General features: G+C 39.9%; 1 protein-coding gene across 1 annotated transcript in view; it reads left to right on the top strand.

The window, feature by feature from the left end:
- The window catches only part of BRDT (bromodomain testis associated), a 43,642-nt gene extending 31,215 nt beyond the window's left edge, over positions 1–12,427 (top strand). The window contains exons 14-19 of the mRNA XM_058176646.1: positions 859–968; positions 1,601–1,748; positions 3,083–3,222; positions 9,308–9,513; positions 10,944–11,106; positions 11,679–12,427. Coding sequence (XP_058032629.1) covers positions 859–968; positions 1,601–1,748; positions 3,083–3,222; positions 9,308–9,513; positions 10,944–11,106; positions 11,679–11,747 — 836 coding nt within the window. The 3' untranslated portion in view covers positions 11,748–12,427. The remainder of the gene's footprint in view (positions 1–858; positions 969–1,600; positions 1,749–3,082; positions 3,223–9,307; positions 9,514–10,943; positions 11,107–11,678) is intronic.
- The last annotated feature ends 11,330 nt before the right edge of the window (positions 12,428–23,757 follow it).

Genomic DNA, 23,757 nt, shown 5'->3' with positions numbered 1-23,757 from the left:
CTTTGCAACATTTGCCAGAATCAACAACATGGCACAACAGCAAAACAGAAGCGTGTGCTATAAAATAAATGTTATAAGGTGCCTTTTAAATTAAGGGGAAAGTGGGTATGCCTGACACAGTACTTACATACTTTTAAAGTAAATATGCAAATATTCAGTATATATATAAAACAAGCGTACTATGCTGCTGCTGTTTTTCCAAGAGAGAAGGAAAGTCCTATCCCAAAAGATATTCCATGTTCAAACAGCTCATGGAAGGAAGCCCAGTGCATCCAACTGATTGTGTTTTACTCACAATCTATCTGAAACTAGTTTCAGCTCTTTGCAGGCCTGCCGTCTAAAATTCACTGTCATTTTGGAAAATATTTGGATGGATTTCGCTTCCCTGCCCCACACGTCTTCTCAGTTTCTTCCTTAAGCCCTTAGATGTGCACAGCTACTTTATGTATCAGCAAATTGGGTATTTTGTGTGGATTCTTATGTGCCTCCCTTCTTGGAGACACAGTAACAGTAACAGAATTGGAAGAGACCTTGGAGGTCATCTACTCCAACCCCCTGCTTCACGCAGGAAACCTACATTAGGCATTCGAACCGGCAACCTTTCTGATCGACAGGCTCAGTGTCTTAGCCACTGAGTCACCTAATCAGGCGTTTCATATAGCTCGGTCCTCTCCTTCTCAAATGAAACCTCTGGGATTGGGATGAGGTCCTGCACACGGGCTCCTCCAACTCAAAAGCACTAATTGACTTGGAGCAATGCAGAGTTGTGAGTTTGCCATGTTGTGATTGAAGCTGTCGGGGTGAAGAGATGCCACACGGCATGGGCGTTTTTCTATGTGTTTCCCTTCCTTCTTACAGGTATGGTAGCCGTTGTGTCACCCCTGCACTGCAAGCCAGTTCAAGAGAAAACTCAGAGTGACACATTGGCAACCCAGGCTTCTCACAACCCTTCTTACAAGCTTTCAGAGGTGGATATCACTGATAACTTTTGGAATTGAAAATGGCTCTTTATTTAAAGTATATTATATACTCTATATACATATACATATAATTATACATATACAGTACATAAAACACCTTTTCAGTGTCTTGATATTTTCAGTGATTAGCGTTTATGGAAGACTTTTAAAGGAGGATAGTTTTGGTGGGCAAAGTTGCTGGATCTTCAACCATTAATACCAGGTTGGAGCCAGAATTTCCCTTAACCCAATTAATTATGATGAGTTTACTAAAAGTTACTTAATTAGGAAGGAATTTTATTAGTTTGTTTTCTTCTACATTAGAAAGAAGTGTCCTGTGACCCAACACAGGGGTTTTTGGAGTGGGAAGGTTAGAGACAGAAATAGAAATGACTTTATATTTCAAAAACTTGGTTTCCAGAAGTCATGAGAATAAGTAGCATTAGACCATCTCTGAGCATTTCAGCCTTAAGTTTCTATTTGTTTCATCCATGAATGAAGCTTACCCCACATAAATGAGTAGGGATGGCCGGAGAGAATACAAAAAGGCATCTCAGCCTCTCCATCTGTAGGCGAAAAACTATTATAGGATGGGTGACCTTGTGATATAGTTCCTTTAAGACTTTACAACTTTCCTACAGGTACCTTGCTCTTCCTCTTCAAAAAACCCTTCTGACAACAGGAAAGGGATTCGGAAACCATCACTATTGCATCAGCAACTTTCATCTGCTCTCCAGGTTAAATCCTCTATGGGAGTTGCCAAAGTAACACCAACTGACCAGGAGCAAAGTATGTATCGGCTACCAATATTAGCATCACATATTAAGTGACAAGCCAAATCAGTGTCTATTGGAGTCAAAAGACCAGACATATTAAGGGTGCTTTCATGTCACCATTGCCACTCTCCCAAAACAATAGGAAGCTCAACCATGACTACATCACACCTGCCCAATTCAAAATGTAGGGAATGATTTTACAGGCAGATAAAGGACATGCAGGTGGGGGCGGAGTCAAGTATCCCCACTGTGGGAGAGAAAAGGGGCATGGCTGGAGGTCAGTTCCTGCAGATGGGGGAAATGGAAGTTCTATAGAGCTACAGAATTTGGAAAGCAAAAAATAGGGGTGCTGTGGCTTAATGTGGGCTGCCATTGGTTCAGCTTGTGCACTTGACTGATAGGGTGAGAATGAACAGGTCTGGGCTGAGTGTTCAAGCCCCTATGGAAGTATCCCAAATATTTGTGACTCATCGTGGGATCCAAGAAACTTGGGTTTTGCTGGTTTATCCCCCAATTGTTACCTAAAGTTGATAATCTACAAGAATTATGAACAAAAATAAATAGGAGTTGGATTCAGTGCTGTGTGGAAATATCCAGATATAGATTCCATAGCCTCAAGGATATATAGTGGGTTGATTTAAGAGGCATTAAAGCTATGAAGCAATAACTCTGCATTGTTAACCACTCTTAGTTACTGAATCCCACCATTGTCCTCAAAATGTGCCTACTTAGAATGAAATATAATTGGAATGGTTAAGGAGCATAGAGCTGCTATTAATTTTATTTTTAAGATTTTCTATTGATTACCTGGGATTTATATACATATCAGTGCAACTTGATTTAAAATAGCACCATTGTTTTGCAGCATAACAATACTTTTCAAGGCTTATCATTTCACACATTGCTTTAGCCAAGGAAAGCAAAAATAAATAAATAAATAAATTAAAATTTATACCATCACTAGATGTAGGGGATGGCTTATTTTTAGAGGAGAAACTGGTAGCAGTTGCCACGGAGAGCTTTATATTACACATAAGGTTCCAGGCTTTTCCTTCCTTGTGGAGCCAGGAAAGACCATTACAAGGGGCTAAATGATCCATGTTAAGAGAGGAGGAGGGAAATGTGCACCTTCTACACTCAAGCAGGCATCTGAAAATAGAAAGCTGTAGTCACATGGGGCATTCTTATTCTTCGGCTTACTTGGCATAGTTTCCAACAAGGGATAAACAAAGCCTCCAGAGTCTGTCAAATGGAAATATATGAATGAAGGGCTCTATCTAATAACAAAAACTAATGGAGTACATCTTCGCCCTTTTGTAAACTCATTAGCTCTGGCTTGCATTCCAGAACTGAAGGCTAGTTTCCCAGAGGGCCGTTGGCGACCATGGATGACAGAATCTGCACATGCAACTATTACAGAAAACTGTTCTGATAACCGTGAAGATAAAAAGAAGAGAGAAGCTAAGCCTCAGATGCCTCTAATAAAGGTAACTGTGCTACATTCTGAAATATCTTTGGACATTTATTTTTATTTTATTTTATTTTATTTTCTGCCTTTGTTATTTTTACACATAGCTCAAGGTGCTGAGTTCCTCCTTCTGTTTTCCCTACAATAACCACCCTGTGAGGTGAGTTGGGCTGAGAGAGAGTGGCTGGCTCAAAATCACCCAGCAGGCTTTCACTCAACGGTCACCTGGTTCTAGCTGGGTGTCCTCATCATGAGACCAAACTGGCTCTCATTACTGCATTACTCATTACTGGTGTGGCTTCAGATCCACATAAACAACAAATAGAATCTACTCCACCCTTTCTAGTCACTTGACATTGTCACCAAGCACTTTCCTTCATCCTCAGCTCAGGCCTCTTGCAGTTCTAACCTCACCCCCACCCCTTCATCACTGCAGCAGGAACAAATGATGGACATAATTTGAGCACTGCTGCTGAGAGATCTGGAGGATGCACCATCTCAGTTTACTTCTTCAGCTGATCTGAAGTCATGTTTAACGATGCTCATAACATACCACACAGGTGCAGACAGCATTCTAAGAGCTGATCTTGGGAATGCTTTACATCTTGATGGAGTTAGCTGTTCTGAGCCACAAACAATTATTTCCATCAAGCTGGTTTGGACCAGATGCACAATGGCTCTCCAGAAATTATATTTTGTAGCCAATAAAAAATGTCATACTGGCAACCTCATTATGTATCAGTTGTTGTTTCATCTAGTTAGAATTCATTTTCTCTTATTTTCTGTCTTTCATTTCTTTTTGCTTATCCCAAAGAGGAATGGTAGGATGTATATGTATATTTATATCTCAAACTACATCTATGCAGAACTTTCTTTGACTCTGCTGAGTAGTTGTTTTATTACTAGTCACAGTGAATATAATTAAAAAAGTAGTGTCAGCTGATACTGAACTATTCAGCAGCAGCATGATTCCTCTATATTTATTCAGAAATGAGAAATCCATTTTTTAAAAAAAGTTCCCTACAACTTTGATTATAAACTTTATTCTGATAATTAAGCATTTAGTTGCTTTTTGCTTCTCACAGTTGTCATCTTCATTTAATGACTCCATAATCCCTTGTGGGGTGGAGTCTGGGCAACTGAATGGAGCTAGCAGAGTGTTTTAATGGCCGGCTGCCCTTCCTGTCGCCAATGCGGAGTTTTGTTCAGCAGATATATATTCTCAGAGTCCCCAGAGAGAGAAATATCTGCCTCTACCTAGGATCGAATTCACAGCCTCCTAATGGCGAGGCAAGAGCTCCACCTCTAGGCTACCGCACGACTCCACTTTTCACTTCTCATAGTGTTACTGATAAATTTGTATTCCTAAAAGCAAGATTCCTAAAAGCATTTTGATAGTATTTTTAAATTTGAATTTAGTTAATAAAATAAAGAAACATCTTTTAATAATGTCTTTTCTCTGCTAAAACAATTACAGTTCCACAAGCCATAACAAAGCAGAGTCTAAGTAAGACCCTTTAAAAATCTTACTGTTTCTTCATCAATCAATTCTAAACAAATTGATATTACAATTGCAATTCAAGTGACAAATATTCCAATTCATGTCTAAAAATCAAGGCGGGAAGGAAGGAGGAACAGTGAAGTGAATCAATGCAGCAGCAATACAGTCTGGATTTATGATTTAAAAAAAAAATAAGCGAAGAAAGTGTATTTTAGGATAACAATAAAATTACCACAAATAAACCTGAAAGCATTTGCATGTTTGAGTTGAAGTCTGAAAAATCAGTTGATGGTAAACCAAAGCTCTTTGCTCTGATTTACACTCATATATATATATATATATATATATATATATATATATATATATATATATATATATATATATATATATATATATATATATATATATATATATCAATAAGTGTAATGATATGGATCAATATATCAATGATATATAGTAATATTAGAAATCAGAACACACTGAGTTCTAATCCTATCTCAAGCATGAATATCAACTGGTTGACTTTGGGCCAGTCACGCTCTCTTAGCCCAACTCACTTCACAGGACTGTGGATATTGTGAGGAAAATAGGAGAAGGAAGAACTATTTATAATAATAATAAAGGCAAGATATAAAATAAAAATTACAGCAGAAATATTTCATAATCATTCTGTATGAACAAATAAATAAATAAATTCTAACTGACTTCAAAATTTAATATATTGTCCTTTAGAACAGGGGTCTCCAACCTTGGCAACTTTAAGACTTGTGGACTTCAACTCCCAGAATTCCTCAGCCAGCTTTGCTGGCTGAAGAATTCTGGGAGTTGAAGTCCACAAGTCTTAAAGTTGCCAAGGTTGGAGACCTCTACTTTAGAATGATAGAATTTGTAGGATACTCTGTCTACAAATAAATACAGTCTTAACCAGGGATGAAATCCAGCAGGTTCTGACAGGTTCTGGAGAATCAGAAGCGGAAATTTTGAGTAGTTCGGAGAACCGGCAAATGCCACCTCTGGCTGTCTGCAGAGTGGGATGGGAACGCAGATTTTGCAATATCCTTCCCCCAGGAGTGGGGAGGAAATGGGGATTTTGCAGTATCCTTCCCCTGGGATGAAGTGAGGTTTTGCAGTATCCTTACACCGCCACACCCACCAAGCCATGCCCACCAAGCCACACCATGCCCACCCAAGCCATACCCACAGAACCAGTAATAAAAAAATTTGGATTTCACCACTGGTCTTAACAGAGAGAGATGTGGACCATCCAATGGCCGCCTCATTCATTCTCTGTATTTTGGAGCTCCGTGTCAACCTCCATTTCAAGCAGGAAAATACTGTCACATTATAACATCAGCACACATACACACACAAAAGAGATGTAAACCAGTGCCTTGGAAATGCTCCTCACAGTAGTCAAATCTTTATTTTTCCTTTAAGGCCTCCAACTAATAGTATACTTAGTTTGAAAAACATCTGTAAGAGGGAAAAAAATATTATTTCTTGCTAAAACTGGTCCATGATAACTAGGAGTTGCCATTACTTCATTGGGATGCATGTGCAGACTTGCAGGCTATTTCTGTCCCTCATTATCTTCTCTCGGTCTGTCTGTTTTTAGGAACTAAATTAGTGCCTTTCCCAAAGAAGCTTCACCTAGATTTGTTACATACAGTATATTTACAATGTTGTCAATTTTAAATAGAGTCAAGTGAGGGCATTTCTTTGGTTATGGGTGGTCTTTTACCATTATCTCTGTTGTGCAGCAGAGTTGATGTATTTCTGGTTCACATAAAACATATATAAAATGTCAGAAAGGCCATCTTTTAATCTGAGTCCCTGAAGCTTTGCAGAGCCTCTGGTCAGGTCGATTTCCCATGAGCTGTAAGTTGTTTCAATTTCCTTTCACCTTACGGCTGGAGAACAATCTCATCCATCTGCGACCGTAGGATCTCCATGGCCTAGGGCCGGGATATTTACGGGACTGCCTACTGCCACCATTAGCCTCTCACCAACCAGTGCGCTCTCACAGAGGGCCTCCTCCGGATACCGTCAGCTAAACAATGTCGGCTGGCGACCTCCAGGGGAGGGCCTTCTCTGTGGGGCCCCTACCTCTGGAATGAGCTCCCTCTGGGGCTTCGTCAACTCCCCGATCTCAGGTCCTTTCGCCGCGAGCTGAAGATGTTGCTGTTTCGAAGAGCAGGACTAGCTTGAACGTAGTTTTAAATTGGGGTTTTTAAATCAGGGTTTTAAATGGGTTTTAAATTTGTATTTAAAAATTTTAAGGCATCAACTGAATTTAATTGTCTATTCTTTTTGCTGTTTATATGTATTATATGTTTTCTGTTGTTTTATTGGCTGTGGACCGCCCTGAGTCCTTCGGGAGATGGGCGGTATACAAATATAATAATAATAATAAAGGCAAGATATAAAATAAAATTACAGCAGAAATATTTCATAATCATTCTGTATGAACAAATAAATAAATAAATTCTAACTGACTTCAAAATTTAATATATTGTCCTTTAGAACAGGGTCTCAACCTTGGCAACTTTAAGACTTGTGGACTTCAACTCCCAGAATTCCTCAGCCAGCTTTGCTGGCTGAAGAATTCTGGGAGTTGAAGTCCACAAGTCTTAAAGTTGCCAAGGTTGGAGACCTCTACTTTAGAATGATAGAATTTGTAGGATACTCTGTCTACAAATAAATACAGTCTTAACCAGGGATGAAATCCAGCAGGTTCTGACAGGTTCTGGAGAATCAGAAGCGGAAATTTTGAGTAGTTCGGAGAACCGGCAAATGCCACCTCTGGCTGTCTGCAGAGTGGGATGGGAACGCAGATTTTGCAATATCCTTCCCCCAGGAGTGGGAGGAAATGGGGATTTTGCAGTATCCTTCCCCTGGGGTGAAGTGAGGTTTTGCAGTATCCTTACACCGCCACACCCACCAAGCCATGCCCACCAAGCCACACCATGCCCACCCAAGCCATACCCACAGAACCAGTAATAAAAAAATTTGGATTTCACCACTGGTCTTAACAGAGAGAGATGTGGACCATCCAATGGCCGCCTCATTCATTCTCTGTATTTTGGAGCTCCGTGTCAACCTCCATTTCAAGCAGGAAAATACTGTCACATTATAACATCAGCACACATACACACACAAAAGAGATGTAAACCAGTGCCTTGGAAATGCTCCTCACAGTAGTCAAATCTTTATTTTTCCTTTAAGGCCTCCAACTAATAGTATACTTAGTTTGAAAAACATCTGTAAGAGGGAAAAAAATATTATTTCTTGCTAAAACTGGTCCATGATAACTAGGAGTTGCCATTACTTCATTGGGATGCATGTGCAGACTTGCAGGCTATTTCTGTCCCTCATTATCTTCTCTCGGTCTGTCTGTTTTTAGGAACTAAATTAGTGCCTTTCCCAAAGAAGCTTCACCTAGATTTGTTACATACAGTATATTTACAATGTTGTCAATTTTAAATAGAGTCAAGTGAGGGCATTTCTTTGGTTATGGGTGGTCTTTTACCATTATCTCTGTTGTGCAGCAGAGTTGATGTATTTCTGGTTCACATAAAACATATATAAAATGTCAGAAAGGCCATCTTTTAATCTGAGTCCCTGAAGCTTTGCAGAGCCTCTGGTCAGGTCGATTTCCCATGAGCTGTAAGTTGTTTCAATTTCCTTTCACCTTACGGCTGGAGAACAATCTCATCCATCTGCGACCGTAGGATCTCCATGGCCTAGGGCCGGGATATTTACGGGACTGCCTACTGCCACCATTAGCCTCTCACCAACCAGTGCGCTCTCACAGAGAGGGCCTCCTCCGGATACCGTCAGCTAAACAATGTCGGCTGGCGACCTCCAGGGGGAGGGCCTTCTCTGTGGGGGCCCCTACCCTCTGGAATGAGCTCCCTCTGGGGCTTCGTCAACTCCCCGATCTCAGGTCCTTCCGCCGCGAGCTGAAGACGTTGCTGTTTCGAAGAGCAGGACTAGCTTGAACGTAGTTTTAAATTGGGGTTTTTAAATCAGGGGTTTAAATGGGTTTTAAATTTGTATTTAAAAATTTTAAGGCATCAACTGAATTTAATTGTCTATTCTTTTTGCTGTTTTATATGTATTATATGTTTTCTGTTGTTTTATTGGCTGTGAACCGCCCTGAGTCCTTCGGGAGATGGGCGGTATACAAATATAATAAATAATAATAATAATAATAATTTCAATGGAACAACCATGCCTTGGTGGTTTTGTTTTACAACTTGATCGTGATAGGGATTTACTAAGGAAATGCATACAATGTGAACTAATAATATGCGCTTTCTTATTGAATAGCCAGTAAGAAAAAAACTGATCTATTCATGCAGATCTTGGCCTTTCAAGTTCAGCTACAAGAAACACAATTGTAGGTTAGCTTCAGCTGCTTGAGAGATTGGTGAAGGAATATGGTTGGTGATGTAGAAACGCTCTGAATTTATCAGGATAATAATAATTACATTTTAAAAAACCAAAAACCTACCTGCTATTTATCTTTGGGGAGTCCTGTCAGATTTGGAAGACAGTTGTCTGCTTGTGTTTAGAACTACATTGCTGGTTATAATTGCAGGATATAAAAGTCAAACATGCAGATTCTTGGACAAGTTTAGGTAAGATGGCGAGTGTTCCAGTCTCGGTCAAAACCTCCAATGAAAGCTTCAGACAGTTTCAAAAAGCTGCGCTGGAAAAAGGAGAGAGTGAGTGGGCCAAGGAACGAAAAAAACGATTGGAACAAGCGGAGAGGAAGTTGAAAAAACATCCTCAGGAAAAAGAGAGGTTAGTAATTCCATAGAATTAAACTCTATTTCGCACGTCTATTAACTGACTTTGCAGCAAGTAGTTGCCAGCTGCCTTCTTTTGTAGATCTGTGAAACAGAGTCTTATGTAAGAAAAATATTTGAAGTCAATAGCAAGAGGACATGCTGATAAAACAGCAAATGTTGAATATCCTTTTCAGAATTAGCCTCCATTTCTAAATATGACTGGGTTTATACAGAGCAGAACAGAATGATGGTTGTGGAAACTATCACTCAAGCTGGTAAAAATGTGGGCAGCTTCACTGATAATAAATATAAAAACACCAACCAGGTTTTCACTCTGGAATATAATCTGTGGAATCAAGATTGACAAAACAAAACGTCTTTCCAAAACTTTTAAATTTAAGCACTCATTGAATTGGTGAGTTGATGTCATCATGCCCTTGACTTGCTCTCCTCAATTTTTTTTTAAAAAAACTCATCCTCTAGGAATAAATTGCCTATCGTATTATTTTTCACTCAGAAATGTAATGGGCTTTGGGAGAATTAACTCTTATTATCCTTACTAGCATAGAATTGTTCTCCAACTGAAGTAACGTGACACTGACACAAGCATTTGTGTGAGGCTCAAAGAAGCAAACTACTCATTAATAATGCATATTTAACACTGTCACTTTTAATTGGGAACAAGCAACGGTACTCTCGAGTTATGCTGCTGAGCCAGACTGTCCTCTAGGGGGTTCTCCCCTTGCTCTCCAAGTTTTATTCCTGGATTACTTACCATTTGATGAATGATGAAGTGCTTTAACAATATTTAATTTTCTTTTAGCTTCCTGAAACAACGAACAGGCATTCTCCCCACAATCAATTCATTATGCATTTGTTATGTTTATCATTATTAATGGTAATCCTGTTTCCTTCCTGAGGAAAAGGTGCTAGGTAGCATCTCCTCAGAGCCTGCTCTGCCCAAGTAGTCACAACTCTAATACCAAACAATATTTTTCTCTGCACGGGTAATAGCAATGTATCTATATTTGTCAACTGTCACTTCAGCAATTCAGGAAATTTTAGTACATCTTTATTTCCATTTCCAGAGTGGAAAGGGTAAGGAAACTTGCATTAATGTTATGATTTCATGAGGACCAAGGTTGTTGGGGGCAATATGCTGACTGTGTAAAACCACTTAGAGAGGGCTATAAAGCACTATAAAGCAGTATATAAGTCTAAGTGCGATTGCTATTGCTATCCAGTTGGTATATAGTGCTGGATGCATTGCATCATAGTGCTGATCTTTAAGGCATCCCATCATCCACTGTAGTGACAATGGGCAAATCACTGTACCAAATCACAGCTGATTGTAACCAACGAATACTGTGTGTGTTTGTTCACTCAAATGCAAAGTTTGCATATCTGACTTCCTGTACCAAAGCTGATGATTTTTTTCTTTAGAAACAGTAGAGAGAAGGATTTGAAATCCACAGCAGTAAAAGAAGGCTGTCCCATTCCAAATATAACAGGATCTGGAAGAGAACAATCACACTCAGCACCAAATCTTGTCATAGATCGTAATCTGGCAAGAAAACTGGAGCAAGAGCGTAGAAGAAGAGAAGCGGTAAGCCACCAATATCAGCCTAAAGCAGGGTCTCTTGATCTTGGTAGCTTGAAGATGTGTGGACTCCAACTCCCAAAATTCCTCAACCAAGCATGCTGGTTAGGGAAGTTTGGGAGTTGAAGTCCACACATATTCCACTGCAAAGGTTGAAAAATGCCGGCTTAAAGAATGTTGGTCCCCTAACACAATGAAAAAGTTAAAAGAGCAGCTTCATTTATTTGGAATGAAGTCAACAGAATTTTATTGATTTAAATTGTCAGAAGAAACGGCTTAGAAATTGAGGCTGAAGAAAGTTGAGGGATCAATTTTTTGCCTGACTTTAGCTGTTTCTTTTCCTTTGCCCTCAATTACTTGTAAGAATGCAGCTTGCAACAGGCCACTGAAAACCAAACATAGCTCTCAATCCTAAAATCGTTGTGCACCCACAAATGTATTGTCATTTTCCCACATTTGCTTTTTACCATTGAAAAGTTTTGCATTATTGCTCAGAATCCAATTCTACTGAATCCAGCAACATTTATTTCAATCTAAGTATCTTTCCTCCCCTAATTTCTTGTTGTTGTTTTTAATAGTTGAAAAGCACCATTGACATGAATTTTCAGAGTGATATTATGGCAACGTTTGAAGAAACTCTGCAGTGAAATGGAAATGGATGATTGCATTGCTTGCAGTTCTTCAAAACTGGTTATAGATTGCAGAAACTATTCTAAAGAATTGATCCCTGATATTGGAGTACTACTAATTTTTTTTTGAAGAGCTAGTATATAAATATAATTTCAGTTTTATAAAATTACATTTGCTTATTAAAATCAAAAAAGCCCATGCAAACTTCCATGGCATAATTGGTCAGCCCTTCTGAGGAAGTATTCTGAGTATTGTCATAGAAAAACTAAACATTATAAAATGTGTTTTGATAACAACATTACAATCAACCCCAATCTTTATTTTGGGAAGTGAAAAATTTAAGGAAAAGTATTGATGTGAGTGCTCAAAACTGCCGTTTAAATACATTAGAACAGATATGAAGGTAAATATAATTTTGGGAGAAAATACTTAATACTTAAAACTGGAAAGTTAACTGATGTTTGGCATCTCCATTATATACTGTACATATAAATGCATTTTTGTTGTGCTTAACATGTTAATAAGGATACCTCAGGTTGAGTTTTAGTTAATGTGGTTGTTAATTTTTTTAAAGTTGCAATTTAATATTATTTTTAGCTCATTTAGAACTCTGACTTGAAAAGATAAATCCTTTTTTCTTTCTTAGTAAAATCTGGACATCAATTGTCATTTTATGTTCCCTGTGGTTTACATTTTTATTTTTGTCTTGAATACCATCTTGCTTTATTTGATAACAAAGAGCATTTATATTTACAGTTTTCAGATGACAATAAAATAAGTTTTCATACTGGAGTTAAAGTTATTAATTTTGAACCTTGCAGATACCTAAATTAGTATTCTGTGCCAGAAAGTTTCTGAAACGCTTAGATCACAGTTTGGCCTTTTTATTCAGAACCTCCATTCCAAATAGATTGGTTAAAAATAACAATAATTAATAAAAACATAGTATTCTGGCAATTTAAACATTTAGCACATACTCATTCTAGCATAAATATTTATTGAAGTTAAATATGTGGAACGTTAATCTCAGAGAGTTTTCTGAGTAGAACAAAAAAGTCAGTATAAAATAAAATACAGTAATTGATCATTGGTATTCATGAAATGGGGGTTCTTGGTGAGCATAGGGTTGGAAGAACTTTGTTTCTGTTTAATCCTCAGGAAACAGGCAGTTGAAATCCTTGTAATTATTTTGCTCAAGAATGACCACCTCCATAATATAAATAAGAAATAGTCACTGGCCTGAGTAAATTCATCCTAAGTCACAGAAAAATCATAGAGATACACAAACGAGGGTGTTAATATGGACGGGACACACATTTTTGTAAATGACTTTAATTTGCTTAGCAAGTTATGCAAACTAGGTTTGGGCCTCTTGGGAATTGATACTCCATTTCTCATCTTAGGAACTGGGATCATATTTATTCTTCTGTAGAAACTGTCTGAGGTAACCTGTTATGGGTCAATGTTGGCAAACAATGGCATCTTTAAAAATGAGCATCTGCCTTCTGCGTTCCCACCCCATGCTGAACAGAACCGAATGCGCCGGGGTTGTTGTGTCCGCGCCCACCAAGCCGAGCCCCCTGCCAGAAAGTGACTTGGAAAGTGAGGGGGAAGGGCCATCAGGACTTACCTCGGGAGCACCGGCTTCCCTGGCTCAGCTCCAGGAGCCAGAGGCAGGCCAGGTGGAGGAGATAACGAGGCCTCCATCCCCTGACACTCCCCCCCAGGCCACGCCTCCAGACCCAGCTGATGGCAATCAGGCCTGGCTGGACCCTAGGTTTCGTAGGCAGGAGAAGTGGGAACAACAGAAGCAGGGGTGGGGCAGGCCTAGGAAGTGCTGAGTCATGGAACCACACCCCACAGGATATAAAAGCAGCAAGGGCTGCTATGCCTCTTCATAGCAGGCAAATCAACTGCTTGACTAGAGCTGAAGTACTGTTTGTTGACTCATCGGCATCGAGGGAGATAAGAGAGACACTTGGCATATGCTCGCTAGTTTGCTGCCAGAGCTGATAGTGCTGTCTAATTAAGTCATCGCTCAGACTGAGGCGAGGGGGACAGAACAGGGGTCTCCCCGCTAAGCAGCCCCGCTGAGCCCACTTGCAAACTCCACCAAGCGCAGCTCCAAATGTTCGGTTCACGAGTTCCTCCTGGCCATCACCAGTGCTACAGCAGTGGCGGGGAAGGTGTGCACCCTGCCTACTTGCTGGCCAGAGGTGGGGCTCCATGCCGCCGTTTCCCAGCCAGAGCGCCACATTTGTTTGCTTGCTGATTGCTTCCGAGGGGGGAACTGGGCTCAGGTTCCCCGAGCTCCCACCGCAGAGGACAGAGAGAGAAGGAATGGGGGGTCTCCCCGACAGTATCCATGTTGGAGTTACCTTATTTTGTGTTGATCTCTAACACTTGGCTTTGCCTGCCAGCCTCCACTCCCCCTCCACAGTCCAAGTGGTTGGATTCACACGACACATGAAGCCGGACAGGACAGCATAGATAGATAGATAGGTAGGTAGGTAGGTAGGTAGGTAGGTAGGTAGGTAGGTAGGTAGGTAGGTAGGTAGGTAGATAGATAGATAGATAGATAGATAGATAGATAGATAGATAGATAGATAGATAGATAGAAGACAATGAGAGAGGGAGGGAGGGAGGGAACGAGAGAGAAACAGAGGCAGAGAGAGAGGAAGAGAGAAAGAAAGGGAGGGAGGGAAAGAGAGACAGAGAGGAAAGGAGAGAGGGAAAGAGAAAAAGAGAGGGTGGGAAAGAGAGAGGGAGGGAAAGAAAAAGAAAGACGGAAAGAGAGAGAGCGGGAAAGAGATAAGGGGAGGGAGAGAAAGAGGGGGGAGGGAAAGGGAGGGAGGGAAAGAGAAATTATATTACAAAAGTTTTTCTTTTTTAATTGTTACTAAACGTAATATTTCAAAAGCAGAAAAAAAATGAAGGGGCATAAAAGTGCATTTATCACGTTTTTCTTAGAACAATTAGCTGAACTCCACGTTGTTTATTATTTTAGGTAGTAAAACCGCATTATTCAGGTTAAATTGCCGTGTTGGCACTTTGCGACAAATAAGTGGGTTTGAGGTTGCAGTTTGGGCACTCGGTCTCTAAAAGGTTTGCCATCACTGATCTAGGATATAAATCAGTGGTGATTCATTTAGGTGATTTATGTTAAGAATTGTAGAGGATACCAAGTTGAGCCTGTTACATTTTCTTCTAGTTTACATTTTAGAATATTATTTAACTGGACTGAATTACTATACCTTAATAATCTGTTTTTACTCCAGTGTGGAAAATGTCTGAGTTAACCCTTCTAGCCTTCGACCTGAGTCTGAACAGACACAATATAATTATAGGGCATGGTTACAGAAAGTCCTTCAAATCTCCAATGTTTCTTTGATGTTAGCTGCCCTAAAGTTGAAGAAATTTTATGGAATGTCATTCCACAAGGTTCAAGATAAGGGCTGTTGCCAATAGGAAAAAATATATGACAATGAACTCTGCTACAACATTAACCTTCTCATTTGAAAATCATCCTTTAAATCAAATTTATAAACCCTTGTCATAGAATTGCGTGTCAGCTGTCCAGATGAAATCAGAGACCCTAACACAAACTTGTATATAAATATATTTAATATTAAAATGTACAGCAGTCTTTGTCATCATCCAGTAAGAAACAACACAAGATAGTCAGGAACACAGGAACATCATGAGGTAAATTTAACAGCGAGAGATACTTCCACTGTAATCTACTTGATCCCCTGCATGGATTGCCCCTGTGACTATGTAGGACAGAGGTCTTCAACTTGGCAGCTTTAAGACTTGTGGACTTCAACTCCCAGAATTCTCCCAGAATTCATAGACAAGTCCACAAGTCTTAAAGCTGCCAAGTTTGAAGACCTCTGATCTAGGACAAATGGGGAGGAAGCGGACTACCAGATTGCAAGAACACAAGTGAGCAGTCAGACAAAGAGACTTGAACTCATTGGTAACCTCACATTGTACTGAACAAGGACACACATTTAATTTTTCACCTGCTAAGATCGTTGGCCATGCAGGTACAAAGTTAGCCTGGGAAATTATTGAAGCCTGGGAAACGGGGCTCTTGTCAGTTAACAGAAGTGCTGATTTACTACCAGCTTATCAAATACTTAGGAGCCGAGGGCTTGGCAGCACAAGGAAATGATAGCCAATCGCCAGCCATCAACACACCAATCAGCCAATAGGAAGGCACCACATAAATTTCTTTATGCTGCGTCACCTGCAAAGTAATGGAATCAACCATCAACCAATCCATCACCCTCCACCTTGAAACAAACAACCTACTCTCTAATAAACAGTTTGGTTTCAGAAAAAAAATATCCTGTAATTTACAACTTCTTCACTGCAAAAACATATGGACTACAAATCTTGATCAGGGCAAAGCAATAGATGCAAGTTACATAGACTTCTGTAAAGCTTTTGACTCAGCGGTACATGACAAACTTCTTCTAAAACTAAAATCCTACGGCATCTCCGGATCCCTCCATAATTGGATAACAGCGTTCCTGTCAAACAGACAAGTGGTCAAAATAGGCAATGCCCTATCAAATCCCGCTCCTGTCAATAGCGGTGTCCCCCAAGACAGCGTTCTAGGACCAACACTCTTCATATTATACATTAACGACCTTTGTGACCATATTATAAATAAGTGTATTCTCTTCGCCGATGATGTTAAACTATTTAACACTACCAACAATGCGGTTACCCTTCAAAAAGACCTTGACTTTGTGTCGGAATGGTCAAAAATTTGGCAACTCCAAATCTCAACCAGCAAATGCTCTTACACATTGGAAAAAAGAATCAGAACACTAAATACAAGCTTGATGGACATTACCTTGTAGATGACCCTCACCCCATCAAAGACCTTGGAGTTTTCATATCAAATGATCTAAGTGCCAAAGCCCACTGCAACTACATCACAAAAAAGGCTTTAAGAGTTGTAAACTTAATCTTGCGTAGCTTCTTCTCCAGAAAGATTACACTACTAACCAGAGCATACAAAAAATTTGCTAGGAGGTAGATTGCAATTAAAATCATTACAGGTATTAAATGAAGAAGGGAGGAATTATACTTGGTTTCAATATGGGCAAATAAGTGCTAGATGGAAAGAAGATCAAAAAATTGGTATAATGCAAAGGGAGGAAAATTTAATAAAGCAAATTAGAAATCAGACCCAGGAGCATATAAAGAGATTGTATAATGTGTTGCTTGAAATAGATTCGGAAAAGGATTTGGTAAAGGACTGTATGATAAAATGGGCACAGAATATTCAGGAAACAATAATGTTGGAAACATGGGAGAAAATCTGGGTTAGAAATGTTAAGTTTACACAAGCACAGAATTTAAGGGAAAATTTTTATAAGATGTTTTATAGATGGCACTTAGATCCCAAAAAATTATCATGTATGTATCCTAATATCCAAGCGAAATGTTGGAGGTGTGATTGTGATGGCGCTACATATTTTCATATTTGGTGGACTTGCAAGAAAATTAAGGCCTTTTGGATAAGAATTTGGTGGATTATTCAAAATGTACTGAAGAAGAAGATAAAGTTCCTGCCACAATTTTTCCTTTTGGGAATTATAACGGATTGTACAGGGATTGAGACTAAACTGATTCTGAATTTAATAACAGCAGCAAGACTGTTGATTGGACAATACTGGAAGAAAGAAGAGGTACCTACAATAGAAGAATGGATACTGAAAGTCATTAATTTGGCTGAGATGGCTAAAATCTCAGCTTTTTTAAAAGACAATACGCAGGAAAGATATTTAATTGAATGGAAAAAATGGATTGATTATCTACAAAACAGATATCAGATTAAGAAATATCAGATTGCCTTTGAATAATTAGGAAGTTATTTTATGTAATGGGGAGGGGGTTGGGAGATGAAAAGCTTTGGATGAGGTTAATTGGATTGGAAGGGAAAATTTTATTCTATGTTTGGTTTATGTATAACAATACCTTGTGATTGACCCGGGAAGCCAGGGAGGGGGGAAGGGGGTTTTCTGGGAGGGAGGGGGGAAAAAAAGGGGGGGGAATTGTCTTTGTTTTTTTAAAACTTTTTCAATTACAAAAAAAAATAATTTGCTAGACCAATTCTCGAATACAGCTCGCCTGTCTGGAACCCACACCTCATTTCGGACATTAATACAATTGAGCATGTCCAGAAATATTTTACAAGAAGAGTTCTCCATTCCTCTGATCACAACAAAATACCTTATGCCATCAGACTTGAAATCCTGGGTTTAGAAAATTTAGAACTACGCCGCCTTCGACATGACCTGAGTATAACTCATAAAATCATCTGCTACAATGTCCTTCCTGTCGAAGACTACTTCAGCTTCAATCGCAACAATACACGAGCACACAATAGATTTAAACTTAATGTGAACCGCTCCAATCTTGATTGTAGAAAATATGACTTCAGTAACAGAGTTGTTAATGCCTGGAATGCACTACCTGACTCTGTGGTCTCTTCCCAAAATCCCCAAAGCTTTAACCAAAGACTATCTACTGTTGACCTCACCCCATTCCTAAGAGGTCTGTAAGGGCACCAGCGTGCCTACCGTTCCTGTCCTAATGTTCCCTTTAATTGTATCCAATTTGTATGGTTATTTCATGCTTATACTTATATATACTGTTATGTTTGACAAATAAATAAAAATAAATAAATAAATAAATAAACACAACTCACAGAACAGCCTGAAGCAAGTATTCCAGTAGAGAGAAGTTCCCTGAGCCTGAAAGGTTGGGTTCCAGCTTGAGCCTGAAAGCTCAGAAGAGTAAATCTCTGGTCAAATTCAATCTCAAATTAAACAGTATACAGAACACGCACAAGAAAAAAGGAGGGGAAAAAGGAGAAACTCCCCCCTTATACTTACAGCAACCAATCATAGCATAGATTGCCTCATGCATGAGCCAGCACTCTCTTAACTAATCAACTACAACTTTATGTTCTGGCCTATTGTCTACTTTTACTGTTCCAGCTTCTAAATTCAGTATCCTAACAATCCTCTACTTAGTCTTCATCATATGCATATTTTAAATGCTTGCAGTGTGTTATAGGGTTTGTTTGCAGATTTGGTATCAAAGCTGGTAAATAGCCAAGCACAGAAAACGTCAGGACAATTCTCTACTTCAAATCTTCCAACCGATGAATGTGCGGCCCCTGGAGTTTTCTATACTCTATGGGTTAATTAACAGCCTTTCTCCTTCCTTTATAAAAAGATAAGCATGTAAGTTCCTCCCTCCCTCCTTATGCACACAGTTCATATGTTCATCTATTAGCAAACCACTGCCTCAAACTGCAAGGAAAAATTTATTTTTGAAAGTATAAACAAAAACACTAAGAGCCTGCAATGGCTTCTGCTCACTGTGATATCAGATCAACCCTGCTTTACAGTTTATAGCCATGCAACAACTCCCTCCTTTTGCTGGGAGAAACACACTTTACCTCAGTGGTGAAATGCTCCCGGTTTGGACTGGATCACCTGATCCGGTAGCGATCTTGGCTGGGGTTTCAGAGAACCGGTAGCAATTGCGGTGCGAGGCTCCACCCATCCACCAGGCTGTCATTGCTTCTTGGTTTTAACCAGGAAATAATGTGTTTTGTACTGTCTGTGCATGCGCAGAAAGCTTATATGCATATGCAGAGGATGTGCAGCGTGCACTTCCGAACCGGCAAGGAAAATAAGTAGATTTCACTCCTGTTTTACCTGTGTCCTTCTCCCAGCAAAATGAGAAAATTGTTATTGGCTAAAAACTAGCATGCAAGCAAAATTGCATTTGATAGCGTTTTTTCCCCAAGCTTGAACTGATGAGGTAGACACACAATTTTAAAGCTTATAGACCTTCAAACTGGTCCAGAATATAGCAGAACACACAGTAATGGGGGGGGGGGATGGATAGATTTGCCCATGTGTAAACTTCTGTTGTGTGAGCCACACTTTCTTCCGGTTTCCTTCCGGGTGCAATTCAAAGTGCTGGTTATCACCTCTAAAGCCCTACATGGCATAGGGCCAGGCTGCCTGCAGGACCACCTTTCAGGGTGGACATTCTTCTAGTTCCTTTCCCTAAATATTGCCATCTGATGGAAACTAAGAAATGTCATTTTCCATGACAGCCCTTCCCCTGTGGAACACTCTGCCCCACTGAAGTTCAGCAGGCCTCCACCCTTCTTCCCCAAGGCTTTGAAGACCTGGTTTTTCTAATCAAAGGTTGTAAGATTAGATGGTCACACAGTAGAACTAATTGGTCCCAGATTTTTTTAAATGTTTTAATTGGTTGAGTTTCATAGTTTTAAAATGATTTTATATGTCTTTTAATTTTTGATTGGGAGCCACCCAGAGTTGGTTGGCTGCATAAATGTTTTAAATAAATTAAAAAATAAATAAATTTCTGCCATAAGAAAACAAATACTCTGAAATACTGGTTACCTTGTGAAGCAAGTTTTATCCATCTTTGAAGCTAGAGACGGATGAGAAATTAAGAGATTTTGGAAACTTGCAACATACTCAGCTCTGGAATGCAACTGAGAATGAGTGATCAGCAATAGAGATGGAAAAGACTATTGGTGATCAAACTTGTTCATTTTTACAGCAACTTTGAGTGCATGTGCTAGTCAGGTTAAAGAACTATGCAATGGGGGTGAATGGGCAGACAATTATGCTTAATCAGGGTGGAGAATCACAGCTTTCTATATTGGAAATATATCTTTCTGAATGATGGTGTCCAGGACCTTTCATTTTGAGCTATGCTGGTTGGGTCTGCTAGGAGTAGCAATTCAGTATCTGGAGAGTTACAGGTCCTTCAACCCTGGACTAAAAATACATCACTAAGGAGAGTGATGAAACAGCACTCGCTATTATCTCACTGTGATCTGCTACTCCAAGCTGTTTTTCTCTCAGCCTGACTCATTTTTGGTATCTGAAGCAGAAAACATGCTGTCTCCTGCAAGATCACTCCCACTTAAAAACAAAATTGTTATTGTTCAATAATTTCTTTCAACTGAATCTTGCAATCTAGAGGAAAAGAAAATGACATGGCTCCATGCAGGAACATCATCTTTCTCGCACTCTCTTCCTTTTTAATAGTTGTCCTTTCTGGAGGAAGGAAGGAAGGAATAAGTATAGTGGTTGCTAGGCAACAACTGCCATTCCTCTACTACCACCAAAGCTGGAGGCAGGGAATGCCAACAATGATTAAAGGCACTTGTGTCTACAACTACCGGTATCAGATTCAGATTGCACAATTCAGACACCCATAGAGGAATCTAGTCCCATCTAGTGGTGGTCTGGATTTTTGCAGCCCAGATCTGGTAGCTCTGCTCCTATCCCCTCATCCCATAATCTGTTGTTTATTTACTTACTTATTACTTATTTACCATTTCTCCTACTTTCCAGGAAAGAAATATATCACGCTAAAATTCTGCACAGATAAAAATTCAGCTAGTTCAACTTATATGGCCTTTTTCTTTAAAAAGGATGCAAAATTAATATTGGGGGAAAAACTTGCTTTAATCCCAATTTATCTCTAAGACATAATATTACCACGACACCCAAAGCAGTAAAAGAGGGAGTAAGGAAAAAGATTGCAATATTTTCTTTCTTGATGATTATGGAAATCAAAGTAACCAGCCTATCCTTAAAGGCAAAATTCAGACTACATAGAGGCCACTTACATTTTAGATAAGTATATTGCCAATCAATTTTGTAATATATGACTAGATTGCTTGAGTATATCAGAGTGTGAGGAAACACGTATGTTATATATAGCCCTTGTTTAATGTTCAAAGTGATTATGACGGCACTGAACAAAAGGTACGTGATCATAAGGTCCTTGTAGTTGTGGCCATCCCAGCATCCCCACAGTCATGTAATTTCAATTTGGCCATTTGGCTATTGGGTCATAACTATGATGTTGCACCATTCTCACATGATCATAATTTGCAACCTTTACTGCTGGCAGTGAATGGTGAAACCAGCAATAGGCTACAAATGGGGCCGGATAGCTCAGGCTGGTAATGCCTGCTATTAAGAACACAGAAGCCTGCAATTACTGCAGGTTCAAGCCCGGCCCAAGGTTGACTCAGCCTTCCATCCTTTATAAGGTAGGTAAAATGAGGACCCAGATTGTTGGGGGGGCAATAAGTTGACTTTGTAAATATACAAATAGAAGGAGACTATTGCCTTATACACTGTAAGCCGCCCTGAGTCTTCGGAGAAGGGCGGGGTATAAATGTAAACAACAAACAAACAACAACAAAGAGTACTTGTGTGACCAGGGACACTGGGTGCACAGGAATCGCTTAATGATGGCAACATGAATGGCCAGAATTGCCAAAACAGTCACATGATATTATGCCTTACCACCACATCCCTTAGTGATGGAATTCCCAGTGCCAATTACCTTTGGTAAGTGAAAATTACTTGTATTTCTCATAAAGGGGTTGATTTCTACCTCTAGTTGATCAATATATCCAGTATATTGGAGAATCAGGTAGGCATACACACAAGTCACCCTGCCACTGCTTTTCACCTCCGGAAACAGGAACTACCAACCTAAGCCAGTATTTTCAACCTGGTCCCCCTAAATTAAAATGGAAGTATAATTATTGTGGCTTCAGTGATTCCTTGACACATCTGGAGGTTGGAAGGCTGCTCTTTTAATTGAACTCTTTCAATTTCTTAATTGATTTTTTTAATTGAAACACCAGTATCAAGTGGTCACAGGGTCCCTGTCCTGCTTTCCAACACTACTATAGTGACACTTTAAAAAAAATCATCCGACTCATCTATACTTCCTTCCAAGCTACAGAATTTAGAGCTGCAGCTTTGCCCCATTTTATTCCCCTGGTCTTCAGACTTCAACAGAACAGAATAACAGAATTTGAAGGGACCTTGGCGGTCTTGTAGTCTAATCCCCAACCAAGCAGGAGACTCACCAGACTCTGATTTGGAGCATGCTACTGTTTGAACGCAGGGAGTTGGTCCAGTTAACGTTTAGCTTGTACTGACTTATGATTTTAGTATACATAAAGGTAAAGGTTCCCCTCCCACATATGTGCTAGTCGTTCCCAACTCTAGGGGGTGGTGCTCATCTCCCTTTCAAAGCCGAAGAGCCAGCGCTGTCCGAAGACGTCTCCATGGTCATGTGGCCGGCATGACTCAACGCCAAAGGCGCACGGAACACTGTTACTTTCCCACCAAAGATGGTCCCTATTTTTCTACTTGCATTTTTTATGTGCTTTCGAACTGCTAGGTTGGCAGAAGCTGGGACAAGTAAATGGAGCTCACCCCATTACATGGCACTAGGGATTCGAACCGCTGAACTGCCGACCTTTCAATCGACAAGCTCAGCATCTTGATCGATAAGCTCAGCATCTTTTAGTATACATATATTTATCTTTTATGACTGTAAACCAACCAGAGTTGCCATGTGGCATCCACTAAATTTTACATGGACAAACAAGCAAACAAACAAACAAACAGTTTTCCTTCAATCCTGTTGGATTCTCAAAAACTGAAATTTTCCTGAAATTTTCTTGGCAACGAATGTTCAGAAGTGGTTTGCCATTGTCTGCTTCCTAGGGCTGAGAGAAAGTGGCCCACAGTCAGTCAGCTGGTTTTGAACCCAAGGCGGGATTAGAACTCATTCTCACCCGGTTTCCAGCCAGGTGCCTTAACCGCATTAACCAAAAGTGTCGTGTAACGCAACGTGACTTCTGAACAACTTCCAATAAAAGTTCTTCCAGGTCCAGCCTATCGTTAAGCTTCCCCTTCACCGAATGAATAGTTTTATTGGCCGCTTCTCATTAGAACGGCTCCGGTTTAACATTCGGTAAGGCGGGCAGGGTCGTTCCGTCCGCGGTAAAACGAACCGAAGCACCCGCTTTCTCCAACGCGCTCCCGGCCGCAATTTTAATATGCAAAACGCGCGTGTCCCGTCCCCCCCCCCCCCGCGCGCCGAACCAGACCTGAATCTCCTCTGGTG

Source organism: Ahaetulla prasina, chromosome 3 (genome assembly GCF_028640845.1).
Source record: "Ahaetulla prasina isolate Xishuangbanna chromosome 3, ASM2864084v1, whole genome shotgun sequence".
NCBI lineage: Eukaryota > Metazoa > Chordata > Lepidosauria > Squamata > Colubridae > Ahaetulla > Ahaetulla prasina.
Note: the sequence above shows the minus strand (reverse complement) of the source record. Positions and strands in the feature narration are given on the sequence as shown.